The sequence below is a fragment of the Nannobrachium achirus genome, assembly GCF_963921795.1.
Source record: "Nannobrachium achirus genome assembly, chromosome: 24".
NCBI lineage: Eukaryota > Metazoa > Chordata > Actinopteri > Myctophiformes > Myctophidae > Nannobrachium > Nannobrachium achirus.
In genome coordinates, this window is record NC_137831.1 from 26,290,409 (window position 1) to 26,307,693 (window position 17,285).

The 17,285-nt window shown below is 42.8% G+C and overlaps 1 protein-coding gene across 1 annotated transcript in view; it reads right to left on the reverse strand.

Moving 5' to 3' along the window:
• Positions 1-5,005: 5,005 nt before the first annotated feature.
• Positions 5,006-17,285, reverse strand: part of LOC308279979 (plakophilin-4-like) — a gene marked incomplete at its 3' end in the record, with an annotated part of 51,831 nt that continues 39,551 nt past the window's right edge. The window contains exons 9-18 of the mRNA XM_080720217.1: positions 17,021-17,138; positions 15,394-15,588; positions 14,241-14,414; positions 13,099-13,249; positions 12,114-12,306; positions 11,258-11,342; positions 8,499-8,616; positions 7,808-7,939; positions 6,543-6,616; positions 5,006-5,269 (exon numbers count right to left, since the gene is read on the reverse strand). Coding sequence (XP_080576343.1) covers positions 5,006-5,269; positions 6,543-6,616; positions 7,808-7,939; positions 8,499-8,616; positions 11,258-11,342; positions 12,114-12,306; positions 13,099-13,249; positions 14,241-14,414; positions 15,394-15,588; positions 17,021-17,138 — 1,504 coding nt within the window. The remainder of the gene's footprint in view (positions 5,270-6,542; positions 6,617-7,807; positions 7,940-8,498; positions 8,617-11,257; positions 11,343-12,113; positions 12,307-13,098; positions 13,250-14,240; positions 14,415-15,393; positions 15,589-17,020; positions 17,139-17,285) is intronic.

The following is a 17,285-nucleotide window of genomic DNA, read 5'->3' on the forward strand; positions in this document are numbered from 1 at the left end:
AGTCCAAAAGAACAGTTTAAACATTAGCTTCACAAACCATATTTGTTTTTGTCCTGAATGCTTGGATTTTTAATTCTCAATGAAAGTAGTGTATGTGCTCTGCTCAGAGTTCCTCTAAACTGAAAACTTTAGACAGACTGCATGCTGCCTGCAACCAGTTTACCAACAAGATGAGGACAGAGCTGGAAAACAGTACTGCCTGACTGACTGACTTACTGACTGTACCTGGATCCTATGATATGTAGTGACAAGTCCTGATCAGCACAGCACAGCTTTGGTAGCAGGTCCTGAAGCACACTATTCAAAACACCACAACACTGTTAAAGGTCCTACTGTAATCCTTGAGTGGCTGTGATATTACATTCATTTAATGTATTCCATATACCGTGAAAAGCCATAGATCACTCCTATGCCCCTCCTGTGAACGGTGACATTGTAAAATGTAAGTGATATCATCACAGCCATTCTAGGGCTGAATTATCAGATAGCGTCCACTCACAGAAACCTGTTGAAATGTCTCCCACACTCTTCTCCTCCAGGCTAGTGTGTTGACCAGCCACAGTCCATCAGGTAGTTATTAATGTCAGCTGGTTACATGCTGATATATATATCCACACTGGTTTATTATCCCTGGCCCGCTTCATTTGGTGACAACATTTACCAGATTATTTAATTCATAAACATCTCTGTTTTCAACGCGTGGTTGCACTGTTAGATTGTTTTTCTTCCTGCTTCGTTTAGCCCCACCCCCTCTTGTAACTGCTACAGAGTTGATTGACACCTGCATACCCAATGACATTGCTTCCATGATCTAGGTATAAATCTAACACATATCTGACAAAGTAGATGCATGTCTGCCCCCTAATGGCCGTGGTGCTTTAGTGCAGCTGTTAGTTAACGATAAAACTGGGTTCAAATCCTCATCTGGTTAGAGATCAAACATCACTCTGACAGCATTTAAAGTGTCATTAATATATGATGATAATGATGATGATGATGATGATGATCATCAGCTGAAAGTCAGTTCATTATACCACTCAGGGACGGAATAACCTCAGCAATGGCCCCTGGTCGATAATTTAAATGTTTAGGCCCCCCCACCCTGTGGTGGTCTAATGATCAGACTCTTAGTTCAGAGGTTCCATGTTCAAATCACACTCCTGGGCTGGGTGTGACGTGACGGACAGACTTTGATAGTAACTGCGACCTGACGGTCACAGTATTCCTTTCCCAGAAATACAGTGTAGTCAAAACTCAAAAGTACAATATTTGACTTTGATATGTAGTGGAGTGGAAGCTCCAAATATCTGAAAATGACTTACTGTAAGTACAGCATGTAGTTAGTTAATGTCCACCACTGCAGACAGGACAAGCTAGCTTAAAATATTCATAACACACACACACACACACACTGAGATATCTTGTCATGATATGATCTTTAATTCCTATACATATACAGTATTTCCCTCTTTAACATAGCACGTTATCATTATCAGCTTGGGGACAGAACAGACGAACCAGATATTTTGGTCAGGTCACAAGTGAATTAACGTAAAATAAGAAAACCTTGAATTAAATTATAGAAAAATGTCCCTTCACACGATCACATATACATTTCTACATATTGAGTACAACAATGTAACAACGATTTAACCATTGTATCTGTACAAATACCTTTTCACATTATTTTGTTCACATTATTTCACATACTTATATTTGGCCAAAGTACAGGCAAGCTGTTTCTCTGAGTCTTTACCGGGCCAAGAGCAAAGGTGCTCTTCAGCGAGATATCTTGTTCATACTTAGGTCAAATCATATTTTGTCACTGTCGGACAATAACCTTGTATCTCCACGATTCACATCTTAATGGTTTTTCATTAAATTAATGCCCTACTTCATCATACAAGAGTGTCACGCAATAGTAGTGCAAATAGCACATCTACAAACTCACATGACACGGCGTGAGCTTGTGGATCCGCTATCTTCACGATTTCAAGATATGTTTTTTTTTTTTATAATAACGAGAAAGGATTGGTTTTGGACATACAAGGTTCACACCCGACAGTGACAATTTGTACATGAGTGGCATTTCTTTTACTCTGCTTTGGTTACCAGTTGGGTGGAGCAACTGCAACAACTGCACGTTAGGTTAAATGTTTAGTTAAAGGAGCACATCCATATTTTTTCCAAACATTATCTTCATATAACTGGTCTTCCTCACTAATGCTCATTATAAGATAGCACCATTTCTGTGTACTTGATCTGTGTCTCAGATGTTGGCTGTGGACAGTAGGCTACCAAAATCTGCCTACTGTACATCATCGACGGGGATTCAAAGCTAATGTAAACTACAAGCTTACTCTTCCTGGAAAGCTAACATACTGAAACAGGAGACATTTTTGTTGCATCAACTCCACCCATCTGGCACTCAAAAGCAGCTAAAACAAACACTAAATTGTTATTATACTCATAATCTTTGGCCCATGACGGACGGCTTCAATAAATAATTTTCTCTTACTTTTTATTTCATTTTTTAATTTCTCTTGCATTGGAGACGAGGCTGGCAGACACTATTTATGTTACAAAGCCAACACATACTTCACTGTTCACTGCAGAGAAAGAACTTCGGTTGACGTCACAAACACTCCGGTAAACGACGAAGGCTGGGCTGAGGTTTCCGCATGAGAGCTTGTCTAAACCACATGAACCCTAGCGTGCCTATACTTATAGCCCAAGACTGCCGTCCCTAAAAAGCCCAGTCCACACCAATGAGTTGCAACGCAACTAGTCACGACTTTTTGGGATAATGTTGCAAGTTACTGCAGATTAATTATTGGTGTGGACTAGGGCATTCACGAATAGTGATTTTTGGTATTCGAATTATTCAACCTCAAAGTATTCGAATAGTCGAATATTCGACAGGACTGGCTTACTGTAACGCGAGGCGTTGTGAGCATGTAGATCGGCTATTTTCACAATATGTATCTGTGGAACCGAGTCACATTAAATGTAATACCTACAATTCCAAGTGCTTGACAGGGTGGGGGTCCCCAGTTCAAATATGTTTCTTTTGGGGGTCACAGCCTAAAAAGGTTTGAGAACCCCTGGCATTAACAAATTCATCCACCAGGGGCATTGACAACTCATTCTTATGACTTCCTATCTAGCCAAGCTTTATAAACTATATATTTTTTAAAGAGAAAACAATACAAAAATTAAAATATGCGAATATTCGACTTCGGTGAAGAACGTCGAATAGTGACTTTGATATTCGAATATTTGGTGAATGCCCTAGTGTGGACTGATCTGGACTGAGGGGTGGCAGTGGCTCAGCAGATAGAGTGACATGTTTTCACGAAACCCCAGCTCAGATCTTTCGGTACAGTTTTAACACAGATGCACACACGTGTCCACATGCATCCTCAACTCTTCGATACACACACACACGCACACACAACATACTCACGTGCACTCCGCGTGCACAAACACAAAGGAACATTCTCATACACTCAGACACTCAAGCACGCCGCTCTCATGAACATCCACAGAGACCATAGTCTCTCCGTCAGCCAGGCGATCAGAGCTCTCCACCTATCAAAGAAAGGCAGAGCGCTACAAGGGGAGTCAGGGAATATCAATTCAAGATGGCAGGTCAGATCACATTTTTCTCCACTGTAAATATAGCTATTTGTATTTGTTGATGACATGTTTCAATGCGTTCATATTTGTATATATGGGACACTGAGCATCCCCTGTATCGCTACTCCGACCTCATGCTATCTATGCAAAGATACGGAACCTTGATGTGGGAAAAGGCTTGTTTTAGCAGGAGTTTTGTCCCCTCAGCCATTGCGGCATTAAACAAACTGCCCTGTTGATAGGATGGTTTTCTGTGTACAGTAGTGTCTTGGTGATAATGTTGTTTTGTGCTATATGGTTATGTGCTGTTTTTTGTTGTTGGTTTTTTAACAGACTTCGGGGACAATAAACATTATTAACAGTACTGTATATGTCCCCAGGACTATTTTTGTGTTATCCTTTTTTGTTTTACCGTACCGTTACATGTACTGTACCTTTACATTGTTTTGACTAATACAGTATTCTCAGAATGAAACACAGCTCTGCATAGGCCTATATGACAGGTCTGGCATTTCCAGTAGTAGTGGTCGTAGCGGTAGGTAGAGATCTCCAACCGTCCGGCTACGCAAGACTACACAGACATACAGTATATGTTAAACGTGTATATGGCATTCACATGCTTTCTCAAAGTCGCACACAGAAGCACGCACGCACCCACAGACACACACACGGTTGTATTACTATACTTGTGAGGACATCAGCATTTTGGGAGAACGCTTTGGGGAATTCTTAATTGACATTTTTAATGACTAAAGGTGAAAAAAGTTCGCAACGCGTCGTGCTGCAATGCGCTGTGAGCTTGTAGATCAGCTATATACAGTACATTTAACCCCGCGACCAGGAACGCGTCTGTGTCACATAATCACTTTAACCATTATTTTTTATGCTTTGGATATTCAAAAACAGCAGATATACAATCTGTAGATCTGCTATTTTTTTGCAATATTTTTGCAAATCTTTTGAATATATATTCTTTTAAAGCAAAAAAGATTTTGAACTCAAATCTTTGCTTCTGGTAAGGGGTCCCTGGAACAACATATTTTAAGATGGGGGTCTGTGGTCAAATCCATAAAATTCTAGGGGTCCTCGACATTAAAAAGTTTGAGCACCACAGATAAAGTGGTAAAACGATTTACTTGGGGAAGTTTTTGACCCTCACAAGTATAGTAATACATAAGCGCACACACACACACGCACACACACACACACACACACACACACACACACACACACACACACACACACACACACACACACACACACACACACATTACACACACACATTACACCTATCTCGCGTTGCCAGACACTCATCCACCCCCTGCCGCACACGCAGTGTGATAGAGTCTGCCAACGCGAGGCTATACTACACCCAGGAGTCAGGGGAGCCGGTGTACTTGCTGGCCCTCTGGGAAGGCCTGCGTGTGGTGGAGTAGAAGTCCACATAGTTCGTGTTGGCTTTGAGTCTGAGCGACTGGGTGCTGTAGCCCTCCGGGGAGGGCGTGGCCAGCTGGGCGGGGTCGTCGTCGTAAGGCTCCTCCCCCCTGTAGTCCTGCGGAGACGACGACAGGTACATCCTGTAGTTGTTGTAGTTCTTCCTGTCCGGCTCGTCGTAGAACGGCTCCGGGTTCTGGGGAGGGACAACAATAAGGGTGGATATGACAGCGACGGTGTAAAGTAACTACTCAAGTAGCCTACTGTACCCATTTAGAACGGGTACACTGTATTGTGTATCATTATTTTATGCATTAACTATTGAAAAATAGCAGATATACAAGCTCACAGCGCGGCACCGAGTGCCGCGCTGTGGCAACTGGAGCTCAGTTAGTCTGTTCTTGAGAGACTACTATGTCAGTGGTTCTCAATCCTTTTCATGTGAAGGACCCCCAAAATGATATGTATTTGGCCACGGACCCCCATCTCAAAATATTTAGTTCCAGGGACCACCCAGAAGCAAAATATGAGTTACAAACGTTTGCTTTGAAAATACATATATATTCAAAGATTTGCACACATTTTCACAACTTTTTTCAAAAATAGCAGATCTACAAGCTCGCAGCGCGGCACTCGGTGCCGCGCTGTGAGCTTGTATATCTGCTATTTTTCACTGGTTAAAGCATTCAATAATTCTAGGCCTGAATGGGTTAAACCTGTTTTATGTACGCTTTTGTGTGAATAATGAATAATGTTATTTTGTCTAATCTGTATGGTAGAGTATGTTAACAAACACTAGCCTGGTAAACCCTTCCCCACTCCGGAAATTGCATTTGCATTTGATTGAATGAAAATGAAATGAAACTCCACGACCAGGTGTATAAGTTATATTGTTAACACAATATACAGTAGATCATGAAATTGGGGTGATTATATTTTGTCTCCCCGCACTCTAATGAGACATTTAGATCCTGCGTCTGGTTTAGTATGACCTTTAACACGCTCCTGTTTGTGGTTTGACACAGCACATTTTGATTTCTCCCCTGAGCAAACAGGTATAACAAAAAATGTCAGCACTTGCACAGGATACCAGGTTTCAAATCCGAACAGGAAGGTTGCATAGTGCAGCTTTTAGTATAATTCTGAGCTGCTTTTACTGCACTATACTTGAGGATTTCCATTTTCAAATAGTTTATACTTCTACTACACTACATCTCAGGCAAATGTTGTACTTAAATAGTCGATCCACAACAGTTTGCTATTTTTGAAAAATTGTGAAATGGGACATTCTCCATAGGAATGAGGTGTGATAGGGGATGAAGTGGAGTCCTAAGATGTGAGTCTTCAGACGTGAGTCTCCCGACTGCAGCAGGAAATTGGCAGTGAGTCTGCAGTCCTGCCTGGGGGGTTGGGGGGTTGGGGGAGTCATTTGTCGAAGAGGAGAGAGAGTTTAGAGCCGCGTTTCTAACCTGAGCTCTTCTCAGATCCTCTCCAGACTGAGATGAATACGTCCCAATGAAATACGGACTTTTCTTCTCGGAGCCTGAAGTGAAAAAAGCACAACACATCAATACAGCACAGTCTGCTCCTCCAACTGGATCAATTCTGACTCGGAAGAAAACGTACAATAAATTCATGTTTACCGTAGCAAAAATGACAATAATACTTGAGAGGGAAGTGCGATGCCATGAGCACCTGCGTTCCCAGGCGCAAGGCCAACTGTCTAATACTGCATGAATGAATGCATTAAAGTAAGCACGTCGGAGAGGCTTATCGGCAGAGAACGCAGGAGTCTCTATCCCCTTGTCAGTGCTCTAGAGCCCTGGGAAAGGGATTGCTGAGGTGGAGCTCAGCAGTACTTGCCGCACATCTCAGTTACCCAAGCCATGCTGCTCATACACTGAGTTGGCGGCGCCCGGGATCGAATCCAAAGGCGAGTGCTAAAGCCGACTGGGATACGCCACATATGCATGAATTCATGAATATGTGTACGTATTCACTTTTACAGATGTCGGTAATTCCATCAAACAAACACACCTCTAGCAAAATCTGCTCACTTTTCAAACTTTGTCAGAAATGAATTGTCATGTGGGTCTATCCCGAACCGCTTGTTGTTTTTTGCGCGGGCCGCCTACACACATCCCTGAGGGAATGTATGTATGGAAAGAAAATGTTTATGGGAAGGATATGTTTGATAGTTGCAGCTCTTCTCATCAGTGTTAATTTCGTGGGCTAAAACGAATGTGTCGACTACCTTTTTTCACTGACCAAAACCTAACAAAGACTAAATAAAAACTAAGCTATGGTGACACAAACTATGACTATATTGACAATTTCGTCAACAAATAATAACTAGACGCAAATGTTGGAACTAAGACATGTCTTTTTATGATTGGTTGTGCACTGGTGTCGCGCTCCGAAAATAGCTTATCTACAAGCTCACAACGGCGTGATAACGCGTTGCAGGTTGTGAGCTCGTAGATCTGCTATTTCCGGCACTTAGCTACGGTAAGTATAATTCAGGGATTGCAACGCCATCACAGGCCATCAAGAGACATTTTAGTCAACTAAATCAACTATATTTAGTTGACAAAAATCTTATGATATTTAGTAAAATAAACTAAAACATTCAGATAAAAAAAAATATGACTAAAACTAAACAAAAATGTATTCAAAAGAAGACTGACTAAAACCGAATCAAAATTGTCTGACAAAAATGAATGTCAGCTCTCACCAGTGTACTGGGGCTTGTGTAAACTGTTGTCTGCGTAGTAGGCATGGAGTTGCATAGATGACTGTGCCCTCTGGTAGTTGGAACTGTGTCTCCTGATGCCCAGCATGGCCGGAGAGGATGTGGCACTGCCACCTATGGGACAACAACGACAATTCATCACCATCAAGTAGGGGTGGGCGATATGGTGATAATTATCGTGGAGACGATACAATGTCTCCACGATATGCCTTTTCAGAGGTATCGTATATATATCGTGATACAATTGAGGGAGCCTTGTAAAACATCCTGTTTGATCGTTAATACAGAGATTCATTGCAGAATTCAATTTAAACCTGCATTTTGGTCCAAATCAGTAGTTCTCAAACTTTAACATGTCAAGGTCTCCACTTAACTCTGACAGTATACAAATGAAACCAAATCCATTAGGATTCATTTGTATACTGTCAGAGTTACATACTTGTAAATTTCAATTTAGATCTCCCAAAAGGAACCCAGAGAGTCTAGTTTTTGTCAAGTAACTTGAAAAATAACCAACAAAACCAACGTGAAAAAGAATCGTGATAAAAATCGTGTATCGTGATACAGCTTGGGAAAATATCGTGATATTGTATTTTTCCATATCGCCCACCCCTACCATCAAGATTCCCTGCAAGAATCATCCCTGGTCAATGTGTTGGAGGATCACTCTCACCTGACTGGATGACGGGGGACATCTGCAGGGGGCTGGTGGGTAGGGTTGGTTGTGAGCGGTAGCGGTCCCGCTCCAGCGTTGATACAGGAGTGATGAAATGGGTGTAGTTCCAGCCATCCTACAGGACACAGGTTACATCTAGTTTTCACTGGTTCTCAAACTTTCACATTTCAAGGAACTCTGACTGTATACAAATGAAACCGGAATGAAAATCGGAATAGCGAAAATAGCAGATCTACAAGCGTTGTGAGCTTTTTTCCACTGTTGTTGTGCAACACTGGCGTACAACAAAGTGAGAAATAGGACTTAAGTGGTTAGAGAGAATTTTGATTTAGCAGATTAATGACATTAAATAAAAATTATTGGAATTATTATTATTATTATTATTATTGTATGCACCCATTCATTGATATATAAAAAAAAAGATCTACTTGATTAACTGAAAACGTAATCGATGAATGGCAATGGCATAATCGATAGTTGCAGCCCAATTACACATTTCCAATAACATGTACCATTCTGAACATTAAATAATTTCTTTACTTTTTCCGTGTTTCCGAGTTTTAATGTGTAATTGGTGCGGAGCAAAACAACACATTCAACGCTCAAGTCAACCACCTTCAGAAATGTTCATAATGTACATAGCAAAAATAGCAGATCTACAAGCTCACAAAGTGTGTTGACGCAGCAGTAGGACACTATAAAAAACGTTGAAATATGGAGATTTCTTAATAAAGGGAGAATAAACCCCAAGATAAGTTAAACCAGGGACTGTAAGTCTTTGGGTGCAGAGGCGTCAATTGGGTATGGCAAGGTATGGCAGCTGCCATACCTTGGCTACAGGGAAAACAATATATATATATACTTCGTAAAATAAATTCATTGTGCCTGTTGCTAAGGTATGGCAAACTGACTGGTGTCTTGCACGCGCGCCTTAACTGACGCCACTGTTTGGGTGGATATTACATTAAAAGAGCATTGCAAGGGAACATCCAAATCAAATTATTGATGACTGAAATAGCAGCAGTGTGGAGTTTCCAGGATCAGATAATAAATAGAAGTGGACGCCTCGTTCTAACTCTGGCAGCTTGTTATTGAATCTGCCTCCCGAAGGAAGTATGTTAATATTATCAACTCCAACTCAACTGGCCTTCATTAAGGCCTTTAACCTAACGTGGGCTTGAGTTGGCAGCCTCCTTTCACACAAAATTGAGACAGACAGGCACTCACACACACACACACACAGGTTTGTATTACTATACTGTACCATACTACGAGCATCAACGTTTTAGGACAGTAATTGCGGGCTCTCTCCACTATAGTTGTCCCCAATTTATATTTATTCTGCCAGTTTTTGGGCATCCTACTATTTCCACATTCTTTGTGCTAGAAGTTTCGCTCAAACTTCAACTTGTTCAGGTTTACGCAGTTAATATTGCTTGCACTTTTTCTCTTTACACATTTTTATACTTTTTGACATTTTTAACTTCAAAATCTTTGGCCTTCGGCCATCCGGCCTGGCAGAGAAAATAAAAAGATCACACCCAGTTAGGGCTGAAACCTAATCCACAATTCAATTCCACTTTCGATTCTAAGGTCACGATTCGAATCGATTTTCGATATAGGATATTCTATTAAAACCTAATTTTTTTCAGCACCGAGAGCTATATGACTATTAATTTAGGCTATTGTCTTGATTTGTCTCTCTGTCTCTCGCTCTCCCGTTGGAAGCATATATGCGTTGGAAAGCCTTGTGAATCGCGATTCGGGTTGGAATTTCGATACATCGAATTGAACGTCTATTTCGCTTCAATTTGCGATTTAAATTGAGCGGTGCTATTTATGAGTTATTAGTGTACATTTTCTACTGTACAGGAACTGCTTTTATAGTTTTACAAAGTACTGGACAGTAATTTTACAGATGTACTAGACATTACGTGGCCTTCAGATCTAGTCCCATATTGCACTGGACCAATGGTCAGTGGTCACCAAGTATTATACACTGCTACTGTATAACACTGCTGTACTGCCCCATATGTGTGCAATTTAGGTTTTTGGTTGTGAACCTGTGACTAATACCAGACCCTTTAACAGTGAGTGTGCCAAATTTGGTTCAGGTACATATTGTGGTACATATTGTTTTAAAAGTATACCGTGCCCCCTTTTTTAAGGGGGCACGGTGGCGCAGTGGTTAGCGCTTCGCCTCACAGCTAGAAGGTCCTGGGTTCGATTCCCGCCGGGGGACGCTGTGGGCGCTGGCGGCGTGTTCCTCCTCCGCGTCATCAGCGCCCACACCCTAGGTGGGGTTGGCGATAGGGCCTTTCTGTGTGGAGTTTGCATGTTCTCCCCGTGTCTCCTAGGGTTGATACCCTCACAAAAACATGCATGTAATCCTGGTCTCAATAATGCCTCCCCCTGGCCAGCCGGGGCGCCTGATGGAGGGGAAAGGAACTGGTTGGAATAACGTGTTCCTTCCACGCGCTACGTCCAAACCAGGGAAATCCCCCCTGTCAGGTGAAAAGAAGCAACTTGGACTCCTCATGCATAGAAGGAAGCATGAGGTCAGTCCGTTGTCTCCCCAGGCGCGGCAGAGGGAGAGCAGAGCCCAGGATTACATAGGCAATTAGCACTGGGTGAAAAAATGGGTTACAAAATTGTGGGATAAAAATTATAAAAAAAAAAAAAAAAAAAGTATATTTTAGACCGATTGCTAAAAGTGTCGGCTAAATGTCTAAATTGTAGCAGTGTTTGGTGCACACCTGTTTGTAGAGGCTCCTCAGCTCTCTGTATTGCCACATAGTGTTCAACACCTGCGCTGCAGCCTTCACCACCTTCATAGAATACCTGGGATAGAAACACACACTTTATCACCATCTTCATAGAACACCTCAGATAGAAACATGCACACGATATCACCATTGATCTGGCATGCTTCAACTGCTTATAATCCCTTAATTCTCAACGTTTTTACTTTCAAGGACCCCCAGTTTGAAATGCATCAGGCCACAGCAGTGCTATGGGCTGCAGTTCCAAACATTGGAAAGTCCTCGTTGAGATAGACAGAGCATTTACGCATTCCATTCTTACAATGGGAGTCTATGCTAGTCCAATATTTGCCTCTGAGATGTAGCGGAGTAAAAGTAAAAGTACAAACAATTGGAAATACATCCAGTAAAGTAAAAGTGGCTCAAAATTGTACTTAATTAAATGTACTTAGTTACTTTACACCACTGGTTCTCAACCTGTGGGACGGGACCCCCAGGGGGGTCCCCAAATTATTTTGGGCGGTTCCCCAGATGATTAACTTAACAACACTGTAACAGTAACAGTAAACAAACCAACATAACTTTAAGTGAATAGAGGGTATCTGCACATTTCTAAAGTGACAGTTTAAGTACTTTTTAATAGCTCTAAAATGACAAATCAAACATTGTCAAATATTAGAGGCAGAAATTGTGAAAATAGCCGATCTACATGCTCACAACGCCTCGCGCCGTGTTGTACAAAGAGTAATGCCTCAACTCTTAGTGCTCGTCAGGGTGGGTATCATTATTTTGGTGGTCGCGGCCTGAAAAGGTTGAGAACCACTGCTTTACACCACTGTGCGTAGCTCACCCCTTGCCCCGGCCCTTGCTGATGTCCACCAGCTTCTCGATGCCTCCGCTGTCGGCCAGGGCCTTGGCGTTCTCCATGTTGCGGCTGGTGACCTCGTGCAGCGTGCAGCACACCGACGCCACCGTGTCGTCAGACAGCAGCGAGGGGTTGGAGCCCGGCAGCCGGTTCACCAGGTCCCGCATGGCGTACTTCCCTGAGAGGACACAGACACCACAGGGGGGACACTCAGACTCTGTGTGGGTACTGTGTGCGCGTGTGCGTGTGTGTGTGTGTGTGTGTGTGTGTGTGTGTGTGTGTGTGTGTGTGTGTGTGTGTGTGTGTGTCTGTGTGCGCGTGCGTGCGTGTGTGTATGTGTGCGTGTGTGTGTGATAGTGTGCAGAGCGTGAGTGCAAGTGGGCGTTCCTTGTATAACTACCCACATGGGATGGGACCAGACAAAGACTTGACAAGAGTTACTCATTATAAGAAAGATATTCTTAGATTAAGATTGCAATTGGTAAATGATTCAGGCCTGGGTGAGGATTAAGCATGGGCATTTAGGAGTTACTGTAGGTTTAGGCTAGGGGGTTGGGGTAGGGTTAAAAACTGTATGTTCTTTTTTTTTTCAATAAAAGATTGGTCCGAACAAGGATATTCCTTCAGTACACACATCATTGCTGTCGGGTGCAAACATCCAAAAGCGTTCCTTTTTTATTAGAGTTTTAAAAACATTTTTAAATAGAGAAAATATCCGATCCAATGTAGACCTGCTATTTTCGCTACTTTTGTGCAACACTCTTGTATGGTGAAGTACACACCACCCGTCTCAGTAACAGTTTTTTCGCCCATGCAGTCAGGCTGCATGGGCGGGGAATAGGTTTGCAGGGACACGGCACTGTGAAAAAATGACAACTTCCGGGAAAATTCAGGCCCACCTCCTAGAACTCTCTCTGCTTCATATCTTGACCAGGCTTTTCTCTTCGCAGATGAGTAAGCTAGTATGTACCTATGAGCTCTTTGTTCCTGGTGTCCAGGGCCATGTTCCTCAGGGCGGTGGCCACAGAACACACCACCCTGTCGTTGTCCATCCTTAGCAGCTCCACCAGGATGGGCAGGCCTTTCTCCTTACGCACCGCCGCGCGGATGTAGGACGAGAACTGCACGCGCACGCACACCCACACACGCACACGCACACACACGCACACGCACACACACACACACACACACACACACACTCATCACTACAGTGGTTCTTCTCAAACTTTTTCATGTCTAAGACCCCCAAATTGACACGTATTTTAGCGGCTCTAGCAGTGATTCTCAACCATTTTTATTTCAAGGACCCCCAGTTTGACATGCATTAGGCTACGGACCCCCATTTAATGGTATTTCTATCTCTGAGACCCCAATTTATATTGTAAAATAATGTTCCTTTAACTCTGAGAGTGTACAAATGGAACGGGTCCATTTGGTTCCAATTGTACACTCTCTCAGGTACATAACCACAAGGGTTCATTTGGTTCCTAACTATCATTTAGCTGGGGACCCCCTGGAACTCCCACAAGGACCCCTGGGCGTCCCTGGAAACCACTTGAACCAATGCATTACTACACCTACATCTGAACAGACCACAACAGCGTTTTACCACAAAGTATACAAAATAATGTAAGGTTACATTTGTCAACTCTCTGAGTTACAAATGAATGAATAAACACTGAGGATTTTACCGTGTGAACGTTACTATTCTCTAGCCCAAACTGTGTGCCTCGGCACACACACTTGTGTGCCATGTGACAAATATATAAAACTACACAAAAGGTTATGAATTATTTTAAATTCATAACTCAAGGCCGGAAGGAAGAGAGGCAGACATAGAATTGACTATCCTGTCTGTCTGTCTGTCTGTCTGTCTGTCCATCCGTCCGTGTCTTTATGTCTGTACACAGCTTGCAAACTGCTCGTCCATCATTATTATTATTATTTTCTTTTTCACATCCTCTGGTGTTTTTTGTTGTGGTGTTTTTTTCTCTACAAAACGATGGAGAGCACAGACCTTTTCTTTTTCTCAATAAAATTCACTCACTGTGATGCAACAAATGAAGCCGCTTCTGCTTCTCAAGAGCAGTGAAGTTCCGGCAGTTGTTTTACCTTCCAGTTGCCCGCGGAGAGGTTCTGCAGGGAGCCGGCGGCCCCCTCCAGGGTGGCGGGGTTGGAGCTCTCGGCCAGCAGGCTGAGGTAGGGTTTGACCACGGTGGGGTGCCACAGCAGCTCTGCTCCACGCAGCTTCTGGGAGAAGCCGGGGATGGGTCCCACTCCGTCCCACTAGAGGGGGACCACGTGTAACGCAACACAGAGAGGACAGAAAGAGACACAGGCTGATTGATAATCATCCACAGCAATGTAACATCGAGTAGAACGATTGAAACCTGAGGCCGATTCTATTTTCTGAAAAAAAGGGTGTTGCTATATCAGTGGTGCTCAAACCTTTTTCATGTCAAGGGCCCCCGATTGTATGTAATAGAGGGTTGTAAAGATATAGTAACAGCATCGAAATATCGTTTTTAATTAAAAAGAATCGAAGTATATCGAAATGAAAACAGCTAAAATCGAATCGTATCGTTTGATTTTGTATCGTATCGAATCGGTAGTGCAAATAATCGATTGTATCGATACTACCTACTTGTGCATTATATTTAGCATTTTTAAGAAGAAAAAATTAAAAAGAGGGGTTTAATTACTTTTCCTTTCCATATAGCTACACTGGTCTATTGATAAATGTGTGTAATCTCTGTGTTCATGTCAAGGTGCAGGTTTTACATGTGTGTTCAAATACAATGTCCATGTATTTGCCAGATAATCACTGTGTTTACTTATTTATAGCCATAATAATACACGTTGCCCTTAAAAACCTGCACTATCCATTTCTTTGCTAAATAGTTACTATATCGATTTAAAATCATTGAATCGAATCGTATCGCCATGAATTAACCAATATCGTCCATGTATCGTATCGTCAACCACGTATCGTGATATGTATCGAATCGCTATTAAAATGTATCGTTGATAATAGAGATACAGGCCCCTTCACAATTTCACATCTACAGATTTACAGATCGCTGCTCCAGTGATGGTGAATTTAAAATGGGTTTATATAGGAAGGGGAGCCCCACGCGCCCCTCAAGTATCAAAAAATCAAACCACAGTTTGAAGTGAGCGGTGGATTGTAACGTCACAGTCTGGACAACCAGGGGCTCTGGTTCCCCAGGCGGGCTCCCTAACCATTCAGCTTGTTGTTGGGTACCTTGTCGTCGGCCCAGCCTCCCCTCTTGCGGCCTCTTTTCCTCTTTCCCCAGCACAGGTAGTCCAGCTCCTTGCCGGGAGAAGAGAAGCCCAGCAAGGCGTCCAGCTCCTGGTTACCAAGGAGACGAGAGGAGGGCATCTCCACCTCCAGACGGTACGACAGGTTCCTCAGTGTGCAAACGCTGTTCTCCACAATCTGAGTCACACACAGAGAGAAGCATGGACTAGTTTACAGTTTACAGTTTAGGTATTTAGCGGACGCTTTTAATCCAAAGCGACTTACAATAAGCAGATAAAACATCACAATAATAAACAAGATAATATGTCAATACAGCAATATAACAAATGCAAATGAATATATATCTAGTAAACAATATAATCAGTCAAGGAAATAAAAATACAATAAAAGTTAGTTTGAAGGTCAGCATCAGTGTTTTGTATTCAGTGTGGGCCGCAACCGGGAGCCAGTAGTGAAGCCACTAGTAAGCCACTAGTAAAGCCTCTATCAGTCCAGGGTGAAGAGCTATTCACTTCACCGCAGTGTAGTTTTCTAGCTATCACCTAAAAATACATAACAAAGCCTAGGTGATAGCTAGGAAACTACAACGCGGTGAAATGAATAGCTCTTGACTTCACCCTGGAATATGTTAGAGGCTTAAGACGCCTCAGGGCCAGTGATGTATATCGGACCAGTTACCCATAACATGGGTAACTGGATCTCCATATGGAGATCCATGTACTGTATTATCGTCGTTGTCGGATGAAAACCTTGTATGTCCAAAACAGTTGGTTTTGCATTTATTGTGCGATGGCCTTATACGATGAAGCAGGGCTTTACTTTGCGAAAGAACATACACATTTGAAACTTAGAGATACGAGGTTTCCACCTGACAACGACGATTTATTATATGGAGATCCATGTACTGTATATAGTACATCCCTTTTATGCCCATACATGGAGATCCCTGTCTAAACCAGCCACACAGATATGGGCTGTCTTTCTCCATATGGGCATTCCCATATGAAGTCCTGTTAGATATGGGCTTAATATTGATTACATCAGGATCTCCATATAATGGGCATAAAAGGGATTCTGTTAGAGTGGTTCCCATGACATCACAACATACAATATATTTTATGCCCATACATGGAGATCCCTATCTGAAACAGCCACACAGATATGGGCCATGTCTTGGCCATCTGGCCAGTGATATATATATCGATGACATCAGGGATCTTCAAGTTCATATATGGGCATAAAAGGGATTCTGGGGAATACCCATATATGAACTTTAACTTTTACATAGGGGATGTCACCTGTGATATCACCTGTAATAAAAAGCAGATCTACAAGCAGATCTACAAGCACACAACGCCTCCCGATGCGAGGCGTTGTGGGACGAACAGTTTTGGACAAGGTTTCCATCCGACAACAACGAAATGCCGTTCTCATGGATTAAAGCAAAATGTAATCTCACGAGTGCTCCTAATGTGCAATTTATTTTATCAATGTTTTTTGTTGAAAGAATAGTAATTAAAGTATTAAGGAAACAGTTAGGCTACTTGTCCCAGTGGCAGTGGCAGTGGCAGCAGCAACGCAGCGCGGCCAGCAGGTGTCAGTGTCGTACCTTGCTGTCGTAGTCTGAGGTGTTGACACAGGCTTTGAGCACATAGAGCAGGGAGTCCACCAGACCCTCACAGCATCTCAGCTGACTCCTGGCCTCCTCCCCCGCCGAACTCAGGTTCCTGTGCACGCACACGCGCATGCACACACACACACACACACACGCACACGCACACGCACACACACGCACACACACACACACACGCACACACACACACACACACACACGCACACACGCACACACACACACACGCGCACACACACACACA